The sequence below is a fragment of the Episyrphus balteatus genome, chromosome 2 (assembly GCF_945859705.1).
Source record: "Episyrphus balteatus chromosome 2, idEpiBalt1.1, whole genome shotgun sequence".
Taxonomy (NCBI): Eukaryota; Metazoa; Arthropoda; class Insecta; order Diptera; family Syrphidae; genus Episyrphus; species Episyrphus balteatus.
The window spans coordinates 26,256,656-26,279,664 of NC_079135.1; the positions used below are offsets into that span (position 1 = coordinate 26,256,656).

Here is a 23,009-nt window from a genome sequence, read left to right on the forward strand (position 1 = left end):
CGTTCCCATTCCCATCATCAAGGTCTTTTGTGTGTGAATTGAATTGTTTTGATTTTGAGTGTATCCCAAGTTGATGGGACAACTTTGATCCTAGCAATCTATAAACTGTGTCGTTTTGTGGGTATAAAAGGAGCACATCGAATCGAAAACAGACAGAGTTCTCAGAAACGAGTACTAGTACACATCACTAGCAGCGTTTTTAAGTTTTAAACTAATCAAACCCACAAAACCAATCAAAATCAATATTATCAAGATGAAATTCTTTGTTGCATTCTCCGCTTTATTGGCAGTAGCTTCAGCCGGTGGCTTGTATTATGCACCAGGACCACTCCTTGCTCGTGCTGCCTTCCAGCCAGCCGTGCAACAGCAATACCATGCCCAGGACGAATTCGGTCAATACACTTATGGATACAGCGAGCCTCTGTCAGCCAAACAAGAAGTCAAGACTTTGGATGGAGTGACTCGTGGATCATACAGCTATGTGGATGCTGAAGGAAAATTGCAAACCGTCGACTATACCGCTGATGCTGGTGGTTTCCGTGTTTCTGCAACCAATTTGCCCAAGCCAGTTGAAGCTCCAGAAATTAAGCCAGCTGAAGCACCAATGCCAGTCGTTGAAACTCCAGAAGTTGCAGCTGCCAGATCAGCTCATATGGCTGCCATTGAAGAAGCTAAGGCACGTGAAGCATCTGTCTCAGTTGCTGCAGCTCCAGTTCCAGCTCCAATCCCAGCTTCAATGCCAGCTCCAGTTCAAGCCATTTTCAATCCACGTGATTTGCCTCAACAAGTTGAAGATACCCCTGAAGTTGCTCTTGCCAAGAAGGAACACTTGAAGGCTATTGAAAATGCCAAATTGAGAAATGCCATTGTCAAGGAAGCCAATGAAGTATCAGCTGCTCCAGTTTATAATGCACCCATTGTTGCTGCTCCATTAGTTGCTGCTCCAGCTCCATTACGTTACATTAGCAGTGCGCAAGTTCCACTTGCACTTCCCTATAGCCAAGCTATTTTACCATCTGGCTTTGCCTACTCATACGGACTTCAAGATGGTTCAATCTTCCCAGCCAGTCGGTTTTTGAGCTCACAAATTATCCACCAATGAAAAAATTATTTAACTAGTTAACTCTCAAATGGTTTGAATCAAAATTATTGTTATAACGAATTTGAATACCGAAATAATAAAAAAAAAACTTTTGTGTATAAAACTTATGAATTTTTACTATTTTCCTTAACTCTAATGGTTCCTTTCTTGGTAAGGCATAAGCAAGACAATTTTTGCTCATTTTTGTTTCAGAGCTTAGGTATCTTTGCAACACTAACAATATTAGAATTTCACCTCACCTCAATCGGTCATCCGACCAGTTATTTATGTCAAACTAAATATTTGTGTTCCACTTTTTATTTTATAATAATGCAAAACTTACTACATTTGTTGCTGCAACTTTTATTTCCTTGTGTTGGTGGCAAAATTTTCAATTTGCTTACCAATTTGGTTACTTTTAATCAGACAGTCAAATTTTCCTCAGTTGGTAAGGAAAATATTTACAGAAATTGCCACTTTTTGTCTCATAAAGTTGCAGAAAAAATCTAAGATTTATCAACCCGTCATTTATATCAATTGATACGAACATTAAATTTTTTTGTTGCTGCAACCTTTTTTATTGAATTTTGGTAACAAATTTTTCAAGCAAAAACATGCTACATACATATGTCAAACCGCAAATTTAGTTTTTCCTTAACCCTCTGTAGGCACACCTCTTTTTTGCGAATTTGGCTTATACTTTTTCATGTCGCTAGAACTTTTTTCGGTCTCACTGTTTTATAAAGAATCATATATGAAATTGATTTAGAATTTTCCGAGGAATTCGAATATTGTATTCACAATTCCAAAAAATTGTATTTTCACCCTTATAAAGACACTTTTTGTGACCACATTTTATTTTTGTCCTGCCAAATTCACACCCGTGTGCCGACAGAGGGTTAATTTCCTGAAATATTTTCTATTTTAATTTAAAATACTGATTTTTTTCTAATTGGGGTACTCACTGAAGACTTAAAATTTATCAAAAGATGTAGCAACTTTTTATTTCTGTGTGAAGATAGTAAGGTCACCAGGTCGCCTTGCATGTTATTGCTTTAATATTTGATCTTCCTCAGCTGCCTGCAATATTTTCGTTTTGTTGATAATATGGAAAATCAGGTATCTTTTATCTGTATTAAATTAAAAAATGTCCTTGGTATTTTATCTATACAAATCGGAAATAATAGCTACATTTTACGTTCTGAAGACCTCAATAACCTTAAAATGTATGTTGTATTTTTTAAAATTGTGGAATAACTTTATTTTTACCAACAATGATTGTTTCAATTTTTTCATATCTATCTTAATTTTTTTGCAGCCTCAACACAGATTTTTTTCCCTAAGCTTTTCGAAGTCTTAAATGTTTTATCTTTTATTGCGACACTTTTACTCGAGCTTCAAATTAATTTTATGAACATCATGAACATAATGAGGAAAATATGGCCAAATAAAAAATATTGTTGCTGAAATATTAAATCTGTAGCCAGTAACCTTATTAACAGTGCTGTGTGTTTTTGAGTAAAACATTTTCCTTTTGAAGTTGATTGGAAAATTTAAATATTTTTTATTTAAAATGTATGTTGCAATATTTCCACTGCTCTCTTAAACCAAATTTTTCTAAATAAGTGAAGAATCTATAATGTTGTTACTTAAACATTTTATTTTCTTACAGCTTGTGTGTGACAACATTTTTCTTTTTTCTATTCTTTTTTCTATTCTTTTTTTTAATTATAAAATTACCCTCGGTTTTTAATTTTGCTGCTTTCGCTTTTTGTTTCTTGAGTTGACAAAAGCAATAAAATCACTTTTCAATGTTCTTTAGAAAAAAAATTGACTCTCGGCATTTTGTTGCTGCAACATTTTTTGTTTCTTTAGTTGCCAGCTAATTTTTCGGGAAGTGGATCCATTTTTGTATATTCTTAAAAAGAAACTGTTTCAAGCAGTTCATACCGCAATTTCAATTAATTACTTATCAGTGAAACATTTTGAGCTTTTATAGGGTCTATGAATTATCTCAATTAGTTAGATCAGTAAAAAATTTAAGGCTGTAGTTCTTCAATTTCCTAAGTTACTAGTAAAATTTTCAATTTTCTATACCTAGAATTAAATTTATTCTAAGTTAGTAGTTCTTACTCAGTTTTGTAATTTTAGTTGCATTTTCTTACAACAAACTTTAATTTTTTTATTTCCATTTTTTTTAAAGTTGGCCTTAGCTTGAGCAACATTTTGAATTTTTCTTCCTATTAAAACCGTAATTTGGTCAGTTAAGTTTTCTTTTTAGTTAAACGATTTTCAAGCAAACTTACAAAATAAAACTGTTTCATTATTTTGAAAAATCTTTAAAAGCTCAGCTGTGAATTTGTGGTTAAAACCTTTTCAACTTCCAAAATATATATCAACGCTCAATAAAGTTTTGTTGCTGCAACATTTCAAAGGCACCAGCAACTTTTTAAAAGCAGCGTTTGCGTTTTCTATTGCAAGCAACACATTTAGTTTCAATTCAAATTTAAAAAAAATTAAATATATTTGAAAATTTCGACAAGTTGCTAGGCATATGCAACATTTTATTTCATTACATTCGATTAGTTGATTTTGAGCCGAAAGCGCACAACTCCTTGTTATTTTTTGCAAGTTTGAGTGCAACTGTCACCAGAAAAATGTTGTAATATATAATATTCGATTTTGCATAAATTAATTACAGAGTTACCCAAACTTAAAGTATAGAAATAAAATAGAAAACAAAACGAAAAAACAAATCATGCATTTATCACATTACATTTATTTGTTCACACATAAGGTATCATCAATCATTTTTTGGTTTTACAAGTATAAATAAGGATTCAGGGATTTTAAAGGCTTAGCAGCTCCATAATATTCCCTGAAAATTGGAGGATACTCCAAAATTTGTGGTTGATTCAGAAGCAATTGTTGATTGGCTTCCAATTTTTCTTGATTTGCAGCAATTTGTTGCAATAGAATAGCTTGATCTCTGGCAGCAAAATGTGCAGCACGAGCTGCAGCAACTTCTGGTGTATATGCCACTGGTTGAGGAAGAGCTGCTTGTGCTGCTCCATTTTCTTCTGCAGATGTTTTATTTTGATTTTCACCTGAAGATTCATCAACTGTTTCTCCCTTCATTTCCTCAGTCCTTTCTGAGGATGATGATGAATCTTCACTTTGTTGTGGTTCTTCTTGTTCTGATTTTTCTTCTTCAGCTTTCATTGGAGCTTCAGTTGATGCTGCTTTTAAAAGTTCGGCATCATTATCACCTCCATAGGATATCGACTTGATTGTACCATCTCCGTCAATGTATGTCAATGTTCCACGGATTATTCCATCCGGAGAACGAATTTCCTGTCGTGATAAACTACCATCGCCCAATCCGTACGTAGCCAAGTCACCCAATGAATATAGCCCTGTGGCATTGGCTAATACAATGACTGCAAAAAAGGCTGTAAATCTCATCATCTTTGCGCTACTTGGGGAGCTGTCTAGATCTGTCTGACGAAGTGTTGAATTACCTACTGTTGATCCAATTGCAAGTAACGCACGTATTTATAATCCACAAAATTATGTAGGTATTCACTATCTAACTTACCTACCCTATGTTAGTAAAAGAAGTTGAAAAAATATATAAATCTGTGGCTTGAAAGTGATGGGCTTTTTTGATGCCGCAATAGTTGGTAACTGCTGCTGGTGCTGACTGAATTATTATGGGGGAGCATTCACCCCTGATATGATTCTCATGGAATCTGGATTTAGTTGGAGACCTTGATTGGTCGCAGGAAACTGTGGCAATAGTCATAATACGTGATCTAGTTGTGGTTTATGCCTCAGACAACCCAGGAATTTTTATTTGCTTATCTGAAACTATATTGAATTACAAGTGTGAATAAATGTTCTACTTCGAAGCAGGTTATGTTGACACTTTTTGACATTTCCCAGCTTGATAAATGTTAACAACAAGTCTTGTATGTGGAAATTGAAATAAAATCTAGAAAAATAAAAGTGATAATGTCAATAAAGTCTGACTTAAATCTTATGGATTTTAATGTTGTACATTTGATGAAAATTAAGGATTCTTTTTATAAAGTTCATACGTACATATTATCGTATTACAGTATTACGTATTACAGAAAAAATACCCTCATGAAACTTGGCGAAGAGTTACCTGCTACAATAAGATGAAGGGTCAAAAGGGTCTATAAAATTTGTTTGGGTGAAACGGTGTTTCTTAGGTTAGAGGGAGAAGGTGATGACCAACAAAACAAGGATACAAAATATAACCATGTGACATAATGTTTTTAGGGTATTTTTAAATACTGAATCTGATGACAACCAAGGATGACTCTTAAAAAAGTTATTGGCGATTTAGAACGGGGATGCTCGTTTTTTTTAATACAATAGGTAAAATATTACCCAAGACCATGTGAAAGACATGATACACTGTCATATGCTTATATTTGGCTAGCACTGAGAGAACTTCGATACCCTGCCATCCACAGACCACACGGGCTGGCCTTAGGCTTCTAGTGACCTAGGGTCATAAGGATAGTTGGGAGAAATGTTCGACTGTGTTATTTGTAACACATAATATTTTTTGTTACGTATACGCTGCAGTGAACGGGATGGAATTTTTGTTTTTTCTTACAGTTGTGTCTTGGAAGCAGATATCTTTGGGACAGTCTCGAAACAAGTTTTTAATTTAATATATGAGTTCAAAGTGTCGATGCCTAATGCATTAAGTTACCAAAATTACAAATAAATTTCATTTTTTGATTTTTGAAAAAAAAAAAAAAATCCAAGGTTAACCCCTTGCCGAAAAAAAATGCATTTTAAAAAATTTCCTCCAAATCCATCAAATTAGATATCAAAAGAAAAGTCTCTTTAGGCTCTATTACTAAGTGAAAACCAGAAGTTGCTTCGAGGTCCGGCTGCTGAGTTATTTGCAGTCAAAAATAGTTTTTCTTACATTTGGATCTTGGAAGCAGATATCTTCGGACCCAAGTCTTGAAACAAGATTTGTTTAAAGATATGAGTTCATAGTTAATTTAGGCACAAAAATTAAAAATCTTTAGTTTTTAGACTTTTGAAAAAATTCAAGGTTAACCCCTTGCCGAAAAAAATGCATTTTTAAAAGTTTACTCCATCGATACGGCAAAAAAAAAGGAATCTCTATGTTCTTTATATATGAATGAAACTAAGTTTTTTTTACTTGACTTTTTTGAGAAAAACTAAAAAGGCAGTTTTACTGCAATTACTTTGAATATGACGTATGCAAAATTTTATCAAAATCCTTAGAGCCATTTTTGAGAAAATTGCAATAACTCCATAATGATGTACGGGAAGAGCCGACATTCGCGATTTAAAAAAATGTAAAGACCATATTTCCACTATCCGTATTTTTTTGAGAAAAACTAAAAACGCAGTTATGTTAGAACTATATACAGCATTACGTGTGTTAAATTTAATCGAAATCGTTAGAGCCGTTTTCGAGAAAATTGCAATAACTCGAAAATTTTGTATGGGAGGTATAGGTTCTAAGCGAGATATTAAAAAACAAAAAAAAAACCAACCTTGGAAATTACGAAAAAAACATCCATACCAAATTTCAAGAAAATCCGTCCACTCGTTTAGGCTGTAGCTACTTGTACAGATGGACGAACGGACGCACCGACGCACAGACCGACGGACGTCATGACGAAACCCACTTTTTTGGGCTTCTCCATCATCGTAATGTTAGTTTTGATTAAAACCTCGAATTTTTTTTTTTACACGAAACCAATACTTGCCCTATTGAGCAAGTAAAAAACTGTCAAGCCGAATATACGAATTTTTTTTTAATTTAATGGAGTGTGAATAAATTGGGCCTTAGTTGCAATTAGGTCTGATACTGAGAGCTATCTTGGTGTTGAACAGCAAACGCAAAAAAAAAATGCGGAAATAATAATTTTGCTATGGTATTTGGTATAATATTTTCTTATAACTATAATGCAATATCGCAACATAAACCTTTAAACTAAGGATACAAAAAATTGACATGTCTGTTTTTTTTTTTGCTAAAGGTCTTATCTAATAAGACATAAGAGTAACGATTTTGAGGTTAAGTTCATAAGTTTTCTTATAGCTGAAAAAAGATACATATGTATACAATTTCATTTATAACATGGGTTGCGAACTAATTCTCCATATTAAAAAGGTTGTTTATACTGAATGCTTTGACAAAGACAGTTAATTCATTGATTTAAAGGGTTCCTTAAAGTCCAAAATTGTCACGTACTAAATGGAAGACTTAGGGCCGGTTTGTTCACACTCGATTATCTTTTAATCAAGGATTTTTCTATGGAATAATCCTCTTTTAATCAAGGATTTTTCTATGGAATAATCCATAATTAACAGATTTATCGACTGTGAACAAACTGGCCTTTATACTTTGGAAATGAAAACCTATTTTTTGAAAAAAAAAAAAACACAAAATTCAAAAATCATGTCTTTACTGTTGCATCAAATATGTTTATCTTCTCATACCCAATGAAAGTTCTGAAAGTGCTAAATAAAATTTCAATAAGTTTGAATATTTGCATTAGTCCATACAATTTTCCAATAAACAAAAAGTTACGCATACGCCACCGTGACCTTCGAAGTTAAACCGGCGAAATTAATAAAATACCAAAATTATTTTGAGTACATTATGTTTAACGTAAATGGAAACTAGTAATATATGTAGTTTTTATTCCATCCGTAAAATAAATCATACAGCAAAACCGCGGAAGATAAGTGATGCCAAAAATAGTGCGAACATTTAGCACAGTACCAAGTTTTGAGATAAAGAAGACAATTGTACTGGTTTTTGATTAATGATTTAAATATTAAATATTATTTTGTTAAATTCAATAATCAGTCTTTTCCGCTGCTCTTAATAAAAGAAAAAAAAAATCATGTGTGCAATTCACACGTGGTAGAAGTGAAACCTTAAAAAATCATTTTTCTTGCAAAAAAAAAAAAAATAGAAAAAATCTACCTATTTTTATTCTATCACCTTCAAATCCATGTTTTTTATATAACACCCTACATATATACATTTTATATCATCTGAAGCTTATTGTCCAAGCTCAAAATATATATATCGATCAGACATCTAAAAAAAAAGTTAGAATTTTTTGAACTCGATCAATTTTCATCAAAAAAAAGCGAAAAAACACGTAATTTTATCTTCTCACGCTATTAAATGCATTTTTTCCCTAACAACCTATGAAAAATGTTATACCATCTGAAAGCTTATTGTAAGAGCTCAAAATATATATACCGATCAGGTCTATGAGACATCTACAAAAAGAGCTAGAATTTTTTGAACTCGATCAATTTCCATCAAAAAAAGCGAAAAAAACACGTATTTTTATCTTCTCAAGCTATTAAATCCATTTTTTTTCCCTAACAACCTATACAAATTTTTACACCATCTGAAAGCTTATTGTATTAGCTCAAAATATCGATCAGGTGTATGCGACATCTACAAAAAGAGCTAGAAATTTTTAAACTCGATGAAATTTCATCCAAAAAGCAAAAAAAAACATTTATTTTTATGTTCTCATGCTATTAAATCAATTTTTTTGTTTGACAACCTATACAAAATTTTATACCATGTGAAAGCTTATTGTTTCACCTTGTATAATGATGTATAAATCTTATTTCAAAGATGTCTACAAGAGAAGTAAGAATTTTTTAAAGGCAACCATGTCGAATTTCCAGACTGAGATTACGGTACTTCCTACACTGGTAGCTGGTCATCGCCAACAGATCTCCACAGGTGTTTTGAGGTATTTTTAAATTTTTTTCAATTAAAGATTCTGTAACTTGTAGAGCACGTAACGTGCTGTGTGATATATCAAATAAAAGGTTTTGTTATCAGCATGCGTATCAAAGTTAAATCAAATTTGTATGTGCACTAGATCAAAAGATATAACGTAAGTTGGAAAAGAACATCTTTTTACCGGTATCTCCGAATTTTGAATATGAAATTAATTGAAATTTTGTACAATTATAATTTATTTAATTACCTATCTACAGTACAAATTTCATTCATCTATCTATTGAAACAAAAAAGTTATAACAAGTTGAAGTCGTGTAGCGTTTTCGTTTCATCTTGTTTCAAATCACTAAGATACTAAAGAAGTTTTCACTTCAAAAAAAAAAAAAAAAAACAAAAAAAGTTAACAATCCAAAACATGTCAATACTGGTGATAGTTTCTCCAGTTTCTCGGACGTTTTTAATAATGCAATGCCACACAGTTAGGGTCTTTTTCCATTCAGCCTTAAAAAAAGAGGTACGCAAGGAACCCATTGTAAATAAAAAAAAAACATAATTTTTTCCCTTGTTTAATATAATTATGTATGTATATGAAAACATTTCAAAACTCGTAAGTAGCTTTAAATGAAGACATTGAACTTGTTGCAAATCAATATATTTTCAACATCTTAACTTCAGCTCGAATCAAACTAATAAAAACAAAGAAAAACATGATCGTTCCCATACAATATTCATGATATTTTTAGTAAAACTATTGGCCCCATTTTAAAAGTTTAAGATTTATTTCAATAAACCACTAAAACTATTCTTAACTTACAGGTTTACCACAAAACACCTAACTCAATACAACAACACGGAGCCTAAAACTTAAAATTCACTATGAAACCTTTTGAAAGTATAAACAACTACATTGTCGCCGACACGATGGATGGCGTTCATCACGTTACCTCTGTCAAGGTCGTTTTCCCTTCTGCCATACTCGTACCTACATCGAGATGAATTTTTTTTATCTTGTGGTAGGTGCACTCTCATGCAGCATCAGGGTAGATTTCAATAATGTTGTCTTAGTCTGAGCCACTTTTGATGACATTCCACCATCAAAGTGCGGTATAAAATCCAGTGCCCATCATTTTTTGAATCAGAATTCTGAGAAGCGAGTACTAGTTCACATCACTAGCAGCGTCTTCTACCTTTTCAAGCCTTTAAACATACACACAACTTACCTTTTACATTATGATGAAAACATTTGTTGCATTTTCTGCTCTGTTAGCAATTGCTTCAGCTAGTGTATCATATTACGCCCCAGCTGGACTGGTTATACCAGCCACAAAGCATCAATACCATGCTCAGGATGAATTCGGCCAGTATGCCTTTGGATATAGTGAACCGTTGTCAGCCAAACAGGAAGTGAAAACCTTGGATGGCGTCACACGAGGATCTTACAGCTACAAAGATTCCGATGGAATTATTCAAACAGTCGATTATACAGCTGATGCAGGTGGTTTTAGAGTTGCCGCTACCAATTTGCCTAAGCCAGTTGAAGCTCTTGAAGTTCCTGTCCAAGAAATTCCCAAACAAGTTGAAGATACTCCCGAAGTTGCAGCTGCTAAATCTGCTCATTTGGCTGCTGTTGAAGAGGCTAAATTGAGAAATCGTGAACAAGAACCTGCCCCAGTGCCAGTGATTGCTGCTCCTGTTGAATTGCCCCGTCAAGTTGAGGATACTCCCGAAGTGGCACAGGCCAAGGCTGAACATTTGAATGCTGTCGAAGAGGCTAAAATTAGAAATGCTGCTATTGAGAAGATCGACAAAGAGTTGTCAATCATTCGCAGTACTCCATTATTGGCTCCTCTGCAATTGGCCTATCGTTCTTTGTTACCAAATCCAATTCAAAATCAATTCTCTTACACTTATGGTCTGAGTGGTGCTCTTCCTCTGCTATCAAATACGCATTTTGTGACTTCGCATGTTATTCACTAAAAAAAAACAAAAACACGATGTTGGGAAGTTTGATTTTATGTGATGTTAAAGTATACTGGAATTGTTTCTAAATAAAAATTTATTCATGCAGATCTGTTAAAAAATTGTTGTTTAATTGTTTAAAGTAGTTTATAATGTACATAGGTTATTAATAACATTTTTTTAAAGCGAAAATTGTTATTTTAGCATTTGATGGTTTTTTCGTCAAATGTGTGCTTGGAAGGTTTGAAACTAAGCTAAAGTTTTGCTTTGTTAGTTTTGATGCAAATCACCCTGTATATGCGCAAAAATATTAAAGACAAATTTTAGTCTCTTCACATAATGCACATTCACCTACATTTATGTACCTACATATAAATTTTGACAAAAGTTCAAGTATTTGCGACTTTCTTAAAATTTAAAAAAAAATTTTCTTCATCCAATGGGTTACGAAAACGAAATGCATTATTGCATCATACCTTTCCAATTCAAGAGATTATCAAAAAATGTTGTATTTATTGCTGTTGCCAAGGAAGATGAATATAATTTTTTAATTTCTTCTTATCTTCTTGTACTAATTGGATTAAAAGTTGTCTTTTTAAAAACATTATCTAGTTTTTTAAAATTAATGAGATGAAAAGCAATAATTCTAAATTGACTAATGAAGGAAAAAAAATTTACTCATCTATTTTTTAAACAAGGTTATATTTACAATTAGTTCTTTAAAAATGGTTTGACGCTTTACCACGCAAAATAGTCATTTTGACAACAAATTTGTATCGATTTTCAAAGTTTCAAACTTAAACGGTCACTGTGGCATATGTGGAACATTTTTTTAAACATTAAGGTGTTGTACATTTTAGTTTAATTTAGATTGTACTCCTATATTATCTAACACTTTTTTGTCAATGAAAAACGGATAAGACTGACAAGTAGTTTTTAGAGAGTTAATTACTCTTTCAAAGTCAAAAGAACAAAATGTTAGAAATAAAATGATATCAAAGTAAAAAAAAAGTTTAAAGAAACAGAAATAAGTATGAACCAACGATTAGCGATAGTAATACTTGTTTAAACAAAATTGGAATCTTGAAGTTTGGCAAAGAAAGAGAAATGTGAAGAAAACTGCACCCAAGAACCGATATAACTCGAAAACGATATAACTCGAAACAACTCGCGTTGTTTAACCCTCCAAAAACCATATAAAGCCGCGATTTAAAGCTGCAAGACCTTGAATACGTAATTAGAGCACATAAGGCTATAAAACTGCATATACTCACATTTTGGTTATACTTCCACTTCCAAAATTTGCTGTGGGGCTCTTGGTCTACAAGGTTGTTCTGTTAAATATATTTTTTTTTTATAATTTATTATTTAAGGCATTTACTTTCTTACTTCTTAGTAAAAATGGAACAAAACATTATTGAAAATAATTATTCATTATAAATATAGCATTTGCACTTTTAATTAACCTAAACACAAATTAGTTTCACCTTTTAACAAATATATTTCACCCTTTAGCAAATATATTTCATCTTTTAGCAAATATAATTAAACTAAAAGCAAATCAATTAAACCCAAAAGCAAATATAATTAAACTTAATCAAACTATTTATTTACTATTTTAATAATGTTAATAACATTGCTAGGGCAATCTACTTTTATCAACTTTACTTCAATAACTGCAACCAAGTTATGGTCCCTGTTAATCTTTCTTTTAAGTCGTCCGTCGTGCTTATGTTTCGATTAAAGAAAATGTCTTTTTTTCTTTAATGGGCTATACTATATAATTATTGTATTTTCAAACCGAAAAAATCAGCAAATTTTCTGTGCAACAAGTCGCTTTCGGGTATTGAGAGTAACGCAATTTTTTAAATAGCTGATGTCCCTACCAACAAAAAATTAAGTAAACTGAGATTTACACTGAAAATAAACCCCTCTTCAAAACTGCATCAAATCCTAGGTGGAGTTTCTTTTGTTGTTATATAATGCATTCGCACTTTTATTTAAACTAAACACAAATTAGTTTCACCTTTCACAAATATATTTCACCTTTTAGCAAATATATTTCACCTTTTAGCAAATATAATTAAACTAAAAGCAATTATAATTAAACTAAAGCAAACTATTTAAACTTTTCGCAAATCTATTAAACCTAAACGCAAAATGATTTAACCTTTTTTAGAAAAGGCTTTTGATATCGTGCTATGAAGAAGGGATAAGAATTTAGAAGGTGAAATAAGTTTGTGTTTTGGTTAAATAGAATTGCTAAAAGTTTAAATAGTTTGCTTTAGTTTAATTATAATTGCTTTTAGTTTAATTATATTTGCTAAAAGGTGAAATATATTTGCTAAAAGGTGAAATATATTTGTTAAAAGGTTAAATAATTTGTGTTTAGTTTAAATAAAAGTGCGAATGCTATATATAGATTTTTCCCATATTAACTGAAATGCACATTTTGTTTATAGGGTTTTATTGTGGTTTTTGGGGTGTTTCGTTGATTTTAGTGCTACGGACAGCTTCTAAATCCTAATCCCTTGTTCATAGCTGGATACCAAATGATTTTTCTAGATAAGGTTTAATCAGATTGCGTTTAGTTTAAATAGATTTGCTAAAAGTTTAAATAGTTTGCTTTAGTTTTATTAAATTTGCTTTTGGGTTTAATTAATTTGCTTTTAGTTTAATTATATTTGCTAAAAGGTGAAATATATTTGCTAAAAGGTGAAATATATTTGTGAAAAGGTTAAATAATTTGTGTTTAGTTTAAATAAAAGTGCGAATGCTATAATATAAGCAAATTTTATAAACAATTTAATAAAGGTTATATTACTCTCAAGTAATAATATTAAAAAGCGAATTCGAACTAGTACAAATTTACCAAATGCATTTTTTTTTACAAAATACTAGGTACTTTTTTCAGGTTACTGTAACCATGAAAACATACACAAGAAATTTCATTTCTATTTTAAAAATTACTTCCTTTGTCGTTTATATTTTTAAAACAATTTGATTTTAATTTAATATTCTTGTATTAAAAAAAGAAGACGATTATTCAATTTCAATTCTTACATTCAGAGAAAAAATAAAGAAGTGTTACCTTGAATTTTTTTTTTTTTTTTTTGAAGGGAGGAAATCTTCAAAAGTGTGGGACTCTTAACCACTAAAACCACTTCTTTATCAGGACCAATCTTGAGAGATCGACATCAGATTTTTCTTTCTTAACTTTGTAAAATCACTTTGGGGGAAGTTTAAACTTTTAATACTTGCCCATGTTTTTTTTAGACCATAAGGCTTGGTTCTTAATCTCCGAACATGGTTTCTTGTATTCAAGACGGACACCATTTCAGAATTGGTATGACTTTGCAGTCTCTGATTATGCGATACAGAGTATTTTTTAACAACTTCTGTAACCGTTTCTATTTGTAAGTCACGATGTAGATCGCTATTTCATATGTACCAAGGTGCATTAACTATTCCACGAAGGACTTTGTTTTGGAATTTTTGGATGATTTCGGTATTTGTTTTCTTTGTACGAATAACTATGCGAATAACTGTTTTTTAACAGAAAATAGTTACGAAATAGTCAAAAAATGACTATTTTAATTAATAGTCACATGCCAAAACAAAATTGTTTAAAATAACTATTAAAAAAGTGTAAATTGACTATTCCGTAGTAATTACGTACTATTTAAATAGTCATTTTTAATTATTATGTATGTTTATAGTTATAAATAACTATTATAATGTCAAAGTAAAAAAAATAATTAAAAAATAATTTAAAAAATGCACTGAATAGTCCCATAGCCCCTCCCTCCATCTTACTATTTAAATAGTCATAAATAACTATTTTAATAGTTTAAATTGGCTATTTGAAAAATACTTCGATTGACTATTAAAATAGTCACAAATAACTAGATTTAACTATTAACCCTAGTTTACATCCTGGGGTGTGATACACCCCAGACGACTTTTAAATGCTTGCAACTTTTTTGAAAATCAGTTTTTCGACTTGGGATAAAAAATCAGTGAACAAAATTCTTTTTTGTGAATAGTTTTCTTCTCCATTTTATCAAAGAGCTTCAACTTGATTTTTTGGAAATTTCGTGTGAAAAAAGGTCGTCCACACTTGCCTGGGGTGTGTTGCACCCCAATGATCGAAATGTGAATTAAATCAACTTTTTTTAGTGTTTATTTTATTTTTCATGAACTATAAGTAAATTATAATTAACATTTCGATGCGTAAACTTATTCTGGTATAGATCGAAGTTCTGGGAGAAATTTAGTACAAACTGTATTGATGTGGCGATGACAAGTGTTTTTTCACAAACATCGCATCTCGATTTCCTGTCATCTGCTCTGGGACAAAGGTGGCATTTTTACGAACGATGTTTTTATAACAAGCAATACCTGTTTTCGTGGAAGCTTCTTATCAACTAAACGAAAAACCTGCGACTATCTTTTCATAGTGCGGTGAGCATAAAGACTAGCTAAACTTTTTTTTTATAGAAGGGTGCAAACAATCATCCAACTCCAGTGGCGTATCCAGAAAAAAATTTGGAGGGGGCTAGAAAATTTTTCAAACATTTTTTAGAGGGGTACGAAAAATTTTTCTCTCTATTTTATTCACCTTTGATCGAGAGTGAAGCGCTGTGCTGCGATACTGAAAGTGGTATAGTAGCATTTAACTGCTCTCGACGTCGACAGCTTCGTACTGCTGTCTCCTGTTTTTAAAGTTCTTGTTCCGCAATTCGACCGAAAGTGAATTGAAATCACTTTTAGATTTCACGTGAAATAAAATATCATATTCTTCATTTGGATCAATTTCAAAAACTTCGAAATTGCTTCGAACTGTCATAGCTGAAGGATCATCCTTTTTAATTTTGTTTCTGAAGTTAAATTATTACTGCTGGATGCAATTTTATCGGCAATTTTAATGAAAAAAAAAAGAAGAATTCAAGAGAAAAAATAAGGAGACACAAATAAGTTATGATAATATTTTGTCTAAAAATTATAGATTCATTAAAAAAGGCACCAAATTTACAAACAGAAATAATGTGAATTGAATTCGATCAGAAAATCTAAATGAGTGAAAAATGCAGAAAGTGAAAGCCTAGAAACTAATTTTCCATTAAATTATTTTAGATGTTTAATTCGAAATATATATTTTTTCGTAATATGTTGCTTTTATAATCCGAATTCGAAGTCCAAACTGGCATTTGCTGAAAGAAACCATTAGTTACATATGTTGACCACTAAGATTTTGAGATATCAAATATTTCTATTTCCAATAGCTTTGAGAAGTATATAATTTTTGAAAAAAGTGTTTATCGAGATTGCATAAGAACTTTTGCAAAATTACACGGTGATGATATTCGACGTACGTATTATATTAAAAAGTGATCTGAAGAATTTCGAATTGGACTTAAATCCGAAAAAAACCACCCAACCCCCAGCTACAGCTAAGGCTCTTACTCAAACAAACACAAATAGCCGTTTCAGAACTTGGAGGGGGCTCGAGCATGTGAGCTGCCTCTAAATCTATAAGATTTACGAACAAGTTTCAGTGAAGCATATACATTACAATGAAATTATGTAAAAAATAACATGATCTGGAAGGCTTGGGGGGGGCTTGAGCCCCCTGAGCCCCCCCCCTCAATACGCCACTGTCCAACTCCATTTCCATTAGTTCTTCTGCAAGTTGGATAAACTTTTCTTTTCTAAATAACTTTATATAACTTGAATGAGGGTAAAAATGAAAGCCGAAACATCTAACAAATTGTAAAATACAACCATGGGCCACCGATTGGTTTGCTGAGAACATGAATTTATAAATATACCATTTGGTCAAACACGTCGACTCCTTTTGTTTTGTTATAGTCCAATATCATGGCAGGTTTATTTTGAGGTACGCAAACCGCTTTTTCAACAATGTGCTGTGTTGAAAGCAGCACAACTTGTTTCCTGGGTTTTGGAACCCAAGTCTAGCATTGCTCTCAACGGTGTTGCAATTTCTTTTTCATCACCCTTATTATATTATTTCAATAATTTATCTAAATTAGACACTAAAACAAAAAATAGGTACATTTACAATGTTATTTAACTTTTAAAAAACAATATTTTCATACTTAATTTTGGTAAATTCCAAAGCTTTTTGCACTTCTCTACAACATCGATTAAATTTTTGCCGATAATATAGGTGTTCACAAACAAAAACAATTTTAATGTCAACTCGATTGATAAAAAAACGTAAATAAGGCACCAGAACATTAATTTAAACAAATATATGCGCTTAAAACTGTTGGGGTGTAACACACCCCAGGCAAGAAAAGTAGTAAGTTTTTTGGGGATGTAAACTAGGGTTAAAAATAGTAATCCCGATTTTAACAATGAAAATAGTTTTTAAAAAATAGTTAAAAATGACTATTTTTTTCTCTGAGTTTACCAAGATAAAGTTAAAAGTTATGTGGCTTAGGAATTAGTTTTAAATACAAATTTCTTATATTTTAATACTTTTGATTACATTTTAATGTTTTTTGTATTCAAAATAAGGTTTTATACGGTTTTTGGTAACGTCACATATTTGTATATAACAAATTATGTGACATACGAAAGACATATCGAAATACTTTTGAACTAACTTTCTTGTTATAGCCTTATTCCAAAGGTAATGTTAAAAATTATGACAGCATTTTTAAGCGTTTAGCAGTTCGAACATTTTTCCTCTCATCAGGTTTAAAAGTTTAAAAGTAAATTTTTGTATGTAGGAAGGTTTATAGTAAATTTTTTTTCTAAATACTTCCAAACTATGCGTTTAAAATAGTTCACTAAAAGAGCAACTTTTTTCTAAAATATAAGACAACCTCAAAATCTACTTCCAAAAACGTAAAAGTACATGTAAAAACCGTTTTAGTTGTTAAGTTTAAAGCATAATCATCGTCTAAATTTAATAAAAAATGTTATTAAATAGAACACCTTTTATAATATTTCACTCTATTACAGAATTTACAATGCCTTTCTCGATTGTTGTATAATAGATCTGAGATACCTATACTGCCCATAATCTCGTAAAGGCCCTAACTACACTTTTCTTAGTTCTGAGTTATAGAGGGAAATAGTAAATGTAATATCGCAAATTTCATATAAAAATGAAAAAAATCAAAAGTTCATTTTCAATTTTCTGACGTATTTGAAGACCTAGGCTAAAAAAATAAATGAGGATAAATCAGAGACAATGCCCTAACTCCAAATATGTAAAAAAATCAAAATCGAAAATTTTGTAGATAGGGCCTTTACGAAATTATGGGCAGTATAGGTATTAATTTTTAGAATTTGAATGGATTAGGTATGCAATTATTTCATTTCATTTGCATTTCTGCATTAATTTTGATTTATGTCGGTTCTTTTTACATTGCTTAAAAGTGCACAAAGTACTAAAATCTCTATCTCTGAGAAGGCCTAATAGCACAGGTTTTAAAATCATATTTAACATACGATTTCTCCAATTAGATTATATTACTTTTTTTTTTATTTCTTGCTATCTCAATTTTTGTATACAATAAATTGACACCTACCAAACAAATTCCCCTATGACAAAGCCACTCAAGGTTACTAACATCGATCCCCAAAAGAGGCTTATCACAAACCAAAACAATAGAAGATGCAGTGCAGTTGAAAACAAAACGTTATATTTGTTTTGCATAAATTTTTGAGTTTTCTGATAAACCGTTATTCAAAGGCCATGGCAACCTTAATATTTCAACAATATTTTGATGCAATCATCTTTATCAGTACACAGAAACAATTATTATTTATTATCATCAACAATGGATACTTTTCAAAATTTGCATTCAAAAAGCAAATCACGTATAAATACAGCTTCCATCAAGTATCAAAATCAGTTGTAGTCCTGCACTGTCAAGTGAATCTTCTTCTTTAAATCCTTAAACTTGTTAAACAAATAAAACACTTTATTCATCATGATGGATCTAGCTGGAAAGAATGTTGTTCTCGTTGGAGGATATGGTGGCATTGGTATGGCCACTGCTCGCCTTCTCTTAAAGAAGAAGATTGCCAATCTGGTCATTGTCAGCCGTTTGGAAAACATGGAAAACTTACGCAAACTTCAAGCTGAAGCTTCCAACGTTAACGTACTATCGGTTCAAATGGATATCACAAACCGTCAAAGCATCGAAAAGGGTATGAAAGATATCGCTTTGCAAATTAAGCAAATCGATCTTTTGATCAATTCTGCTGGAGTGCTGATGGATCGTGATGTTGAAACAACTATTGCTGTTAACTTGGTAAAACTTAGTGATTTCAAAACCTATTTAAGATATCTAATGTAAAATTTATGAATGTTTCTCAAGACCGGATTGATCAATACCTGCCTTATGGCCTTGCCATTGATGGACAAAACCCAAATGGGACGTGGTGGACTTATTGTTAACCTTGCTTCTGTTTATGGTTTGGAACCAAATGGAGCTTTGGCTGTATTCTCAGCTGCCAAACATGGAGTCATTGGGTTCACTCGTTCAATGAGCGTAAGTTTTAGAATTGTCCAATAAATTTGAGTGAGTTTAATGAGTATTTTTAACAATTTAGGACGAAACCATTCAACGACGCACTGGAGTCTCAATGATTGCTGCTCTTCCAGGCTTAACTCAATCAGAACTCATGATGAACTTGCGTGATAAGACAACTTTGGATACCACCAAGGAATTGGTTGAACAAATGTTGGCTGCCAAACAACAAAAACCTGAAGATGTTGCACTTAATCTAATGAAGGCTATTGAAATGAACAAAAATGGTGCTTTGTACATTCTAAACTTGGGCAACCTCAAGGAAGTTTCATTGAACACCCATTGGCAATTGTAAAAAAAACTTGTGATATCATGATACAACTCAATTTAAAATGACTTTGGCATTTGAAAATTCTCTGGACTTAATCTCACTGAATTCATTGTTTTTTATTTAATAAAAATGTTCTTGAAATAATTTTTTGTTTTCTGTTATAATTATATAGTGGAGTAACTAAAGCTCAAAAAATGGCAATATTAGGGATCCCGGCGTTCATGCGATAGATGCAATTTTCTCACAAATTCACTTCAAACACAAAAAAAATATTTAATTTCTTGCCCATATTTTAATTCTTGTTTGAATTAAAAAAATCAAGTTTCATAAAAAATATCAAAAAGTATTTAATTTTCAAGAACTTTTTTTAATAGAAGTTTTTGAAAAATGTTTTAACTTATTCTTTTTCAGAACCCAAGTTTTGTAAGTTAATTTGTCTTCATTCAACAGCTTTTATTGTTGAAGGTAGAGAAAGTTTGAAGGTCTTGTTTGTTAAAGTGTTATTTCCAATGAAATTGAAGTAATTTTTGATTTTTTTTTTTTTTTTTCAAAACTTTGTTATAGATATGTATGTTAGGGTAGAGTGACTTTATTTTTGTTTTTTATTTTCGAATTGGCATAGTAATTTAAAGTAAAAAAATAAAATAAAATCGCTCCACCTTTATGTATGTATATTACCTTTTTCTTCTGAATTCAGCTAACAATATTTTTGAACAAACAAAATTTTTTTAAATAAATTCATATTTTAGTACGAAGATGTTTAAAAAAGTCGTTTAAATTTTTTGTATTTTTTTTTTTTTTTTTTCAAAATTCTGAGTTTAGGGAACATTTTTTTTTTCAAAAACTCTTACTTAAATTTATTTGGTTTAAATTTAACAGATATAAATGAATTTCTAACTTTTTTAAAATGTGTACCTATTTTAATATTGTAGGTGTTGTTCAAAATATTTGTTTTGTGTTTGAAGTCAATTTGTGAGAAAATTGCATATATCGATAAAACGATGGAAGATTTTCCCTCACTTCCATACATTTTTTTTATAAAATTTAAATAAAAAATTGTTTTTGTTTAAAAAACACTTAATTTTTACTAAAAAAAAAAAAAAAACAACAACAAATTCTAAATGAGGAAGTGTCGAACCCGGGCGCCATTTAAGAAAAAAATTGATATAGCACCTTTCTAATTTTCGTTTAACATATTTTCTTTGTCCTTTTTTCATGTCTGCCATTTATACCTCATCTAGAAACACTACTTTCGAAAGAATTTTACCTAGATTCTGTTCAAAAACAAGTTTCAAACAAAGTCAAAATGTAACTAATTAAGAATTCATTAGTAAAATGTTCCTCTTTCTGAATAGCTCGTCCTATATAAACCATTAGGAAACACTCTATCGATATCAGTTGCAATTGCCTCTTCAAAAGTTACACTTCTTTCAATAAATCAATCACCAACTTTTTAAAAATGAAATTATTCATTTCTTGTTTGGTAATGTGTGCCCTTCTTGGTATATCACAGGCTCAATACCAAGATTCACCAGCTGTTAAAGCAGCTAAAGCAGCACATTTCGAAGCAGTTCGTCGTGCCGAAACAATTATTGCAAATAATCCTGGACCATTTAACCAAACACGAAGACCAGTTGAAGAAACTACTCAACACAAGTTGGGATTAAACGTTCATGATACTCCCGAAGTTGCAGCAGCAAAATCGGCTCATTATAAGGCTCTTCGTGATGCTGAAGAAGCAACAGCTATTGCAAATTCAACATCAAAATATCCTGATTCGTTTTCGGGTGTTCATCATCAACATCAGCAACATCATGTCCCAGCTGTTTACAGTCCTCCTGCAACACCATCACCAACTCGTCGCCCAGCTACCGTTCAATACCAACCAACTCCAGTCCATCATCATCAATCGGTACCAATTGTTCAACAAACTACCCAACATAAACTTGGAGTAAATGTACATGAAACTCCGGAAGTTGCTGCAGCTAGAGCTGCTCACTTTGAAGCCCTTCGTCGTGCTGAGCAGGCTGCATCTGTATCTGGTCCAATTGAATATGAAGACACATACTTAATGGTTCCAAGTTATCAAAAGATCGCTCCAATTGTTCCAGTTCCAATCGCTCAACCAGCTGTTCGTGGTGGGCCACGATTTATTGAACCAAGTGTTCCACATTATGGACAAAGAGCTCATGCAGTTATGTATGTTCCACAAACATATGAACAGAATGTCGAATATGGTCAACATATTGAGATGATTCCAGTTGTCACTTATCCACAAACTAATCAACACAAACTCGGAGTTAATGTTGAAGATACCCCAGAGGTTGCTGCTGCTAAAAAGGCACATTTCGAGGCATTCCGTCAAGCTCAAATAGCAGCAGGTTCTGCTGCTTTCGAAGATGAGGAGGAGAATTCAGCTCCACGTAATAATTATTTCAGCAATCCAACAAGGCAATATGGTCAAGTTAACTATTAAGTTGAAGCTGATATAAATAATTGTGCTCTGCATTCGTTTTTATATACATATTAATAAAAACTTGTTATTAAAAAAACGCTTTTTTGTTTTATATTTTTTTGCCAAATTTTCGATCTCTAATTCCCAAAAAAAACTATTCATTTGCTTTTCCTTTGGTTTAAGATAGGCAATTAAAAAACAGTGCTAAGTCTTAGCTATATTGACCAATCATTGCAAAAATAAATAAGTTTTTTTTAAGCTATTTGCATCATTTTTGTAAATGTTCCAGTCGGAAAAATCCTCAAAAAAATAAATTTGAAAATATTCACTTTTTAGATCAAGTAAAAGCTAAAAGAAAATTTTTTTTTAAGACAATCTTTCATACTGATTAAAGAGTGTATTTTTCTTAACAGCACCGAAAGAAAATGCTTAAAGTGAAGGTAAGTTTAGTCACTGGCAAAAATGAACGAAATTTTCTTCCAGTAAGATTCAGTTTTAAAACATTTCATCAATTACATTGGAATTACATATTTCATTCTGAGTAAAATGGAGCTAGGAGCAAGTAGTTAAATGAAACAAGATATAAAAACAAAATTATTCCATTACATCATGAGCATAACAAAAATGAATAAGAAAGAAAGCGAGTTTTTAAGATCGTTAATCGTTCATTTTTTATCACATAATGATTTGATGATTCTTTTTGTATTTTAAAGCTGGTAATGGTAATGTGGTCCCATTTCAATTTCATCCAGTTTTGACTATAACGTCCATGATAAAAACCATAATATTATAAGTTTAGATTCATAGAAGTCGGTTTGTAAAATTGTATGATAATCCTAATTATAGTAAAATTCAGTCTT

At 31.5% G+C, this 23,009-nt stretch overlaps 3 protein-coding genes across 3 annotated transcripts; all 3 read left to right on the forward strand.

The window, feature by feature from the left end:
• The first annotated feature begins 64 nt into the window (after window positions 1-64).
• On the forward strand, window positions 65-10,940 carry LOC129909344 (calphotin-like). Its single transcript, XM_055986430.1, has 3 exons — window positions 65-1,096; window positions 4,359-4,535; window positions 10,104-10,940. The coding sequence occupies exons 1-3, from the start codon at window positions 254-256 to the stop codon at window positions 10,866-10,868; spliced, it is 1,785 nt and encodes a 594-aa protein (XP_055842405.1). The 5' UTR covers window positions 65-253; the 3' UTR covers window positions 10,869-10,940.
• Window positions 10,941-18,730: 7,790 nt separating this feature from the next.
• On the forward strand, window positions 18,731-19,838 carry LOC129908129 (fat body protein 2-like). The gene is made up of 3 exons (XM_055984445.1): window positions 18,731-19,144; window positions 19,211-19,384; window positions 19,446-19,838. Exons 1-3 carry the CDS (start codon window positions 18,821-18,823, stop codon window positions 19,716-19,718), a joined length of 771 nt encoding a protein of 256 aa, XP_055840420.1. The 5' UTR covers window positions 18,731-18,820; the 3' UTR covers window positions 19,719-19,838.
• Window positions 19,839-20,831: 993 nt separating this feature from the next.
• Window positions 20,832-22,233, forward strand: LOC129908126 (pupal cuticle protein-like). The gene has a single exon (XM_055984441.1). It carries the CDS (start codon window positions 21,154-21,156, stop codon window positions 22,168-22,170), a length of 1,017 nt encoding a protein of 338 aa, XP_055840416.1. The 5' UTR covers window positions 20,832-21,153; the 3' UTR covers window positions 22,171-22,233.
• Window positions 22,234-23,009: the final 776 nt, after the last annotated feature.

Excerpts from the sequence above, each read along its gene's own strand:
- LOC129909344 (XM_055986430.1), top strand. The coding sequence starts at position 254 with ATGAAATTCTTTGTTGCATTCTCCGCTTTATTGGCAGTAGCTTCAGCC. Across the intron at positions 1,097-4,358 it reads TGAGCTCACAAATTATCCAC|GATATCGACTTGATTGTACC; the intron begins CAATGAAAAAAT and ends TCACCTCCATAG. Across the intron at positions 4,536-10,103 it reads CAATGACTGCAAAAAAGGCT|CAACTTACCTTTTACATTAT; the intron begins GTAAATCTCATC and ends TAAACATACACA.
- LOC129908126 (XM_055984441.1), top strand. The coding sequence starts at position 21,154 with ATGAAATTATTCATTTCTTGTTTGGTAATGTGTGCCCTTCTTGGTATA.
- LOC129908129 (XM_055984445.1), top strand. The coding sequence starts at position 18,821 with ATGATGGATCTAGCTGGAAAGAATGTTGTTCTCGTTGGAGGATATGGT. Across the intron at positions 19,145-19,210 it reads CAACTATTGCTGTTAACTTG|ACCGGATTGATCAATACCTG; the intron begins GTAAAACTTAGT and ends ATGTTTCTCAAG. Across the intron at positions 19,385-19,445 it reads GGTTCACTCGTTCAATGAGC|GACGAAACCATTCAACGACG; the intron begins GTAAGTTTTAGA and ends TTAACAATTTAG.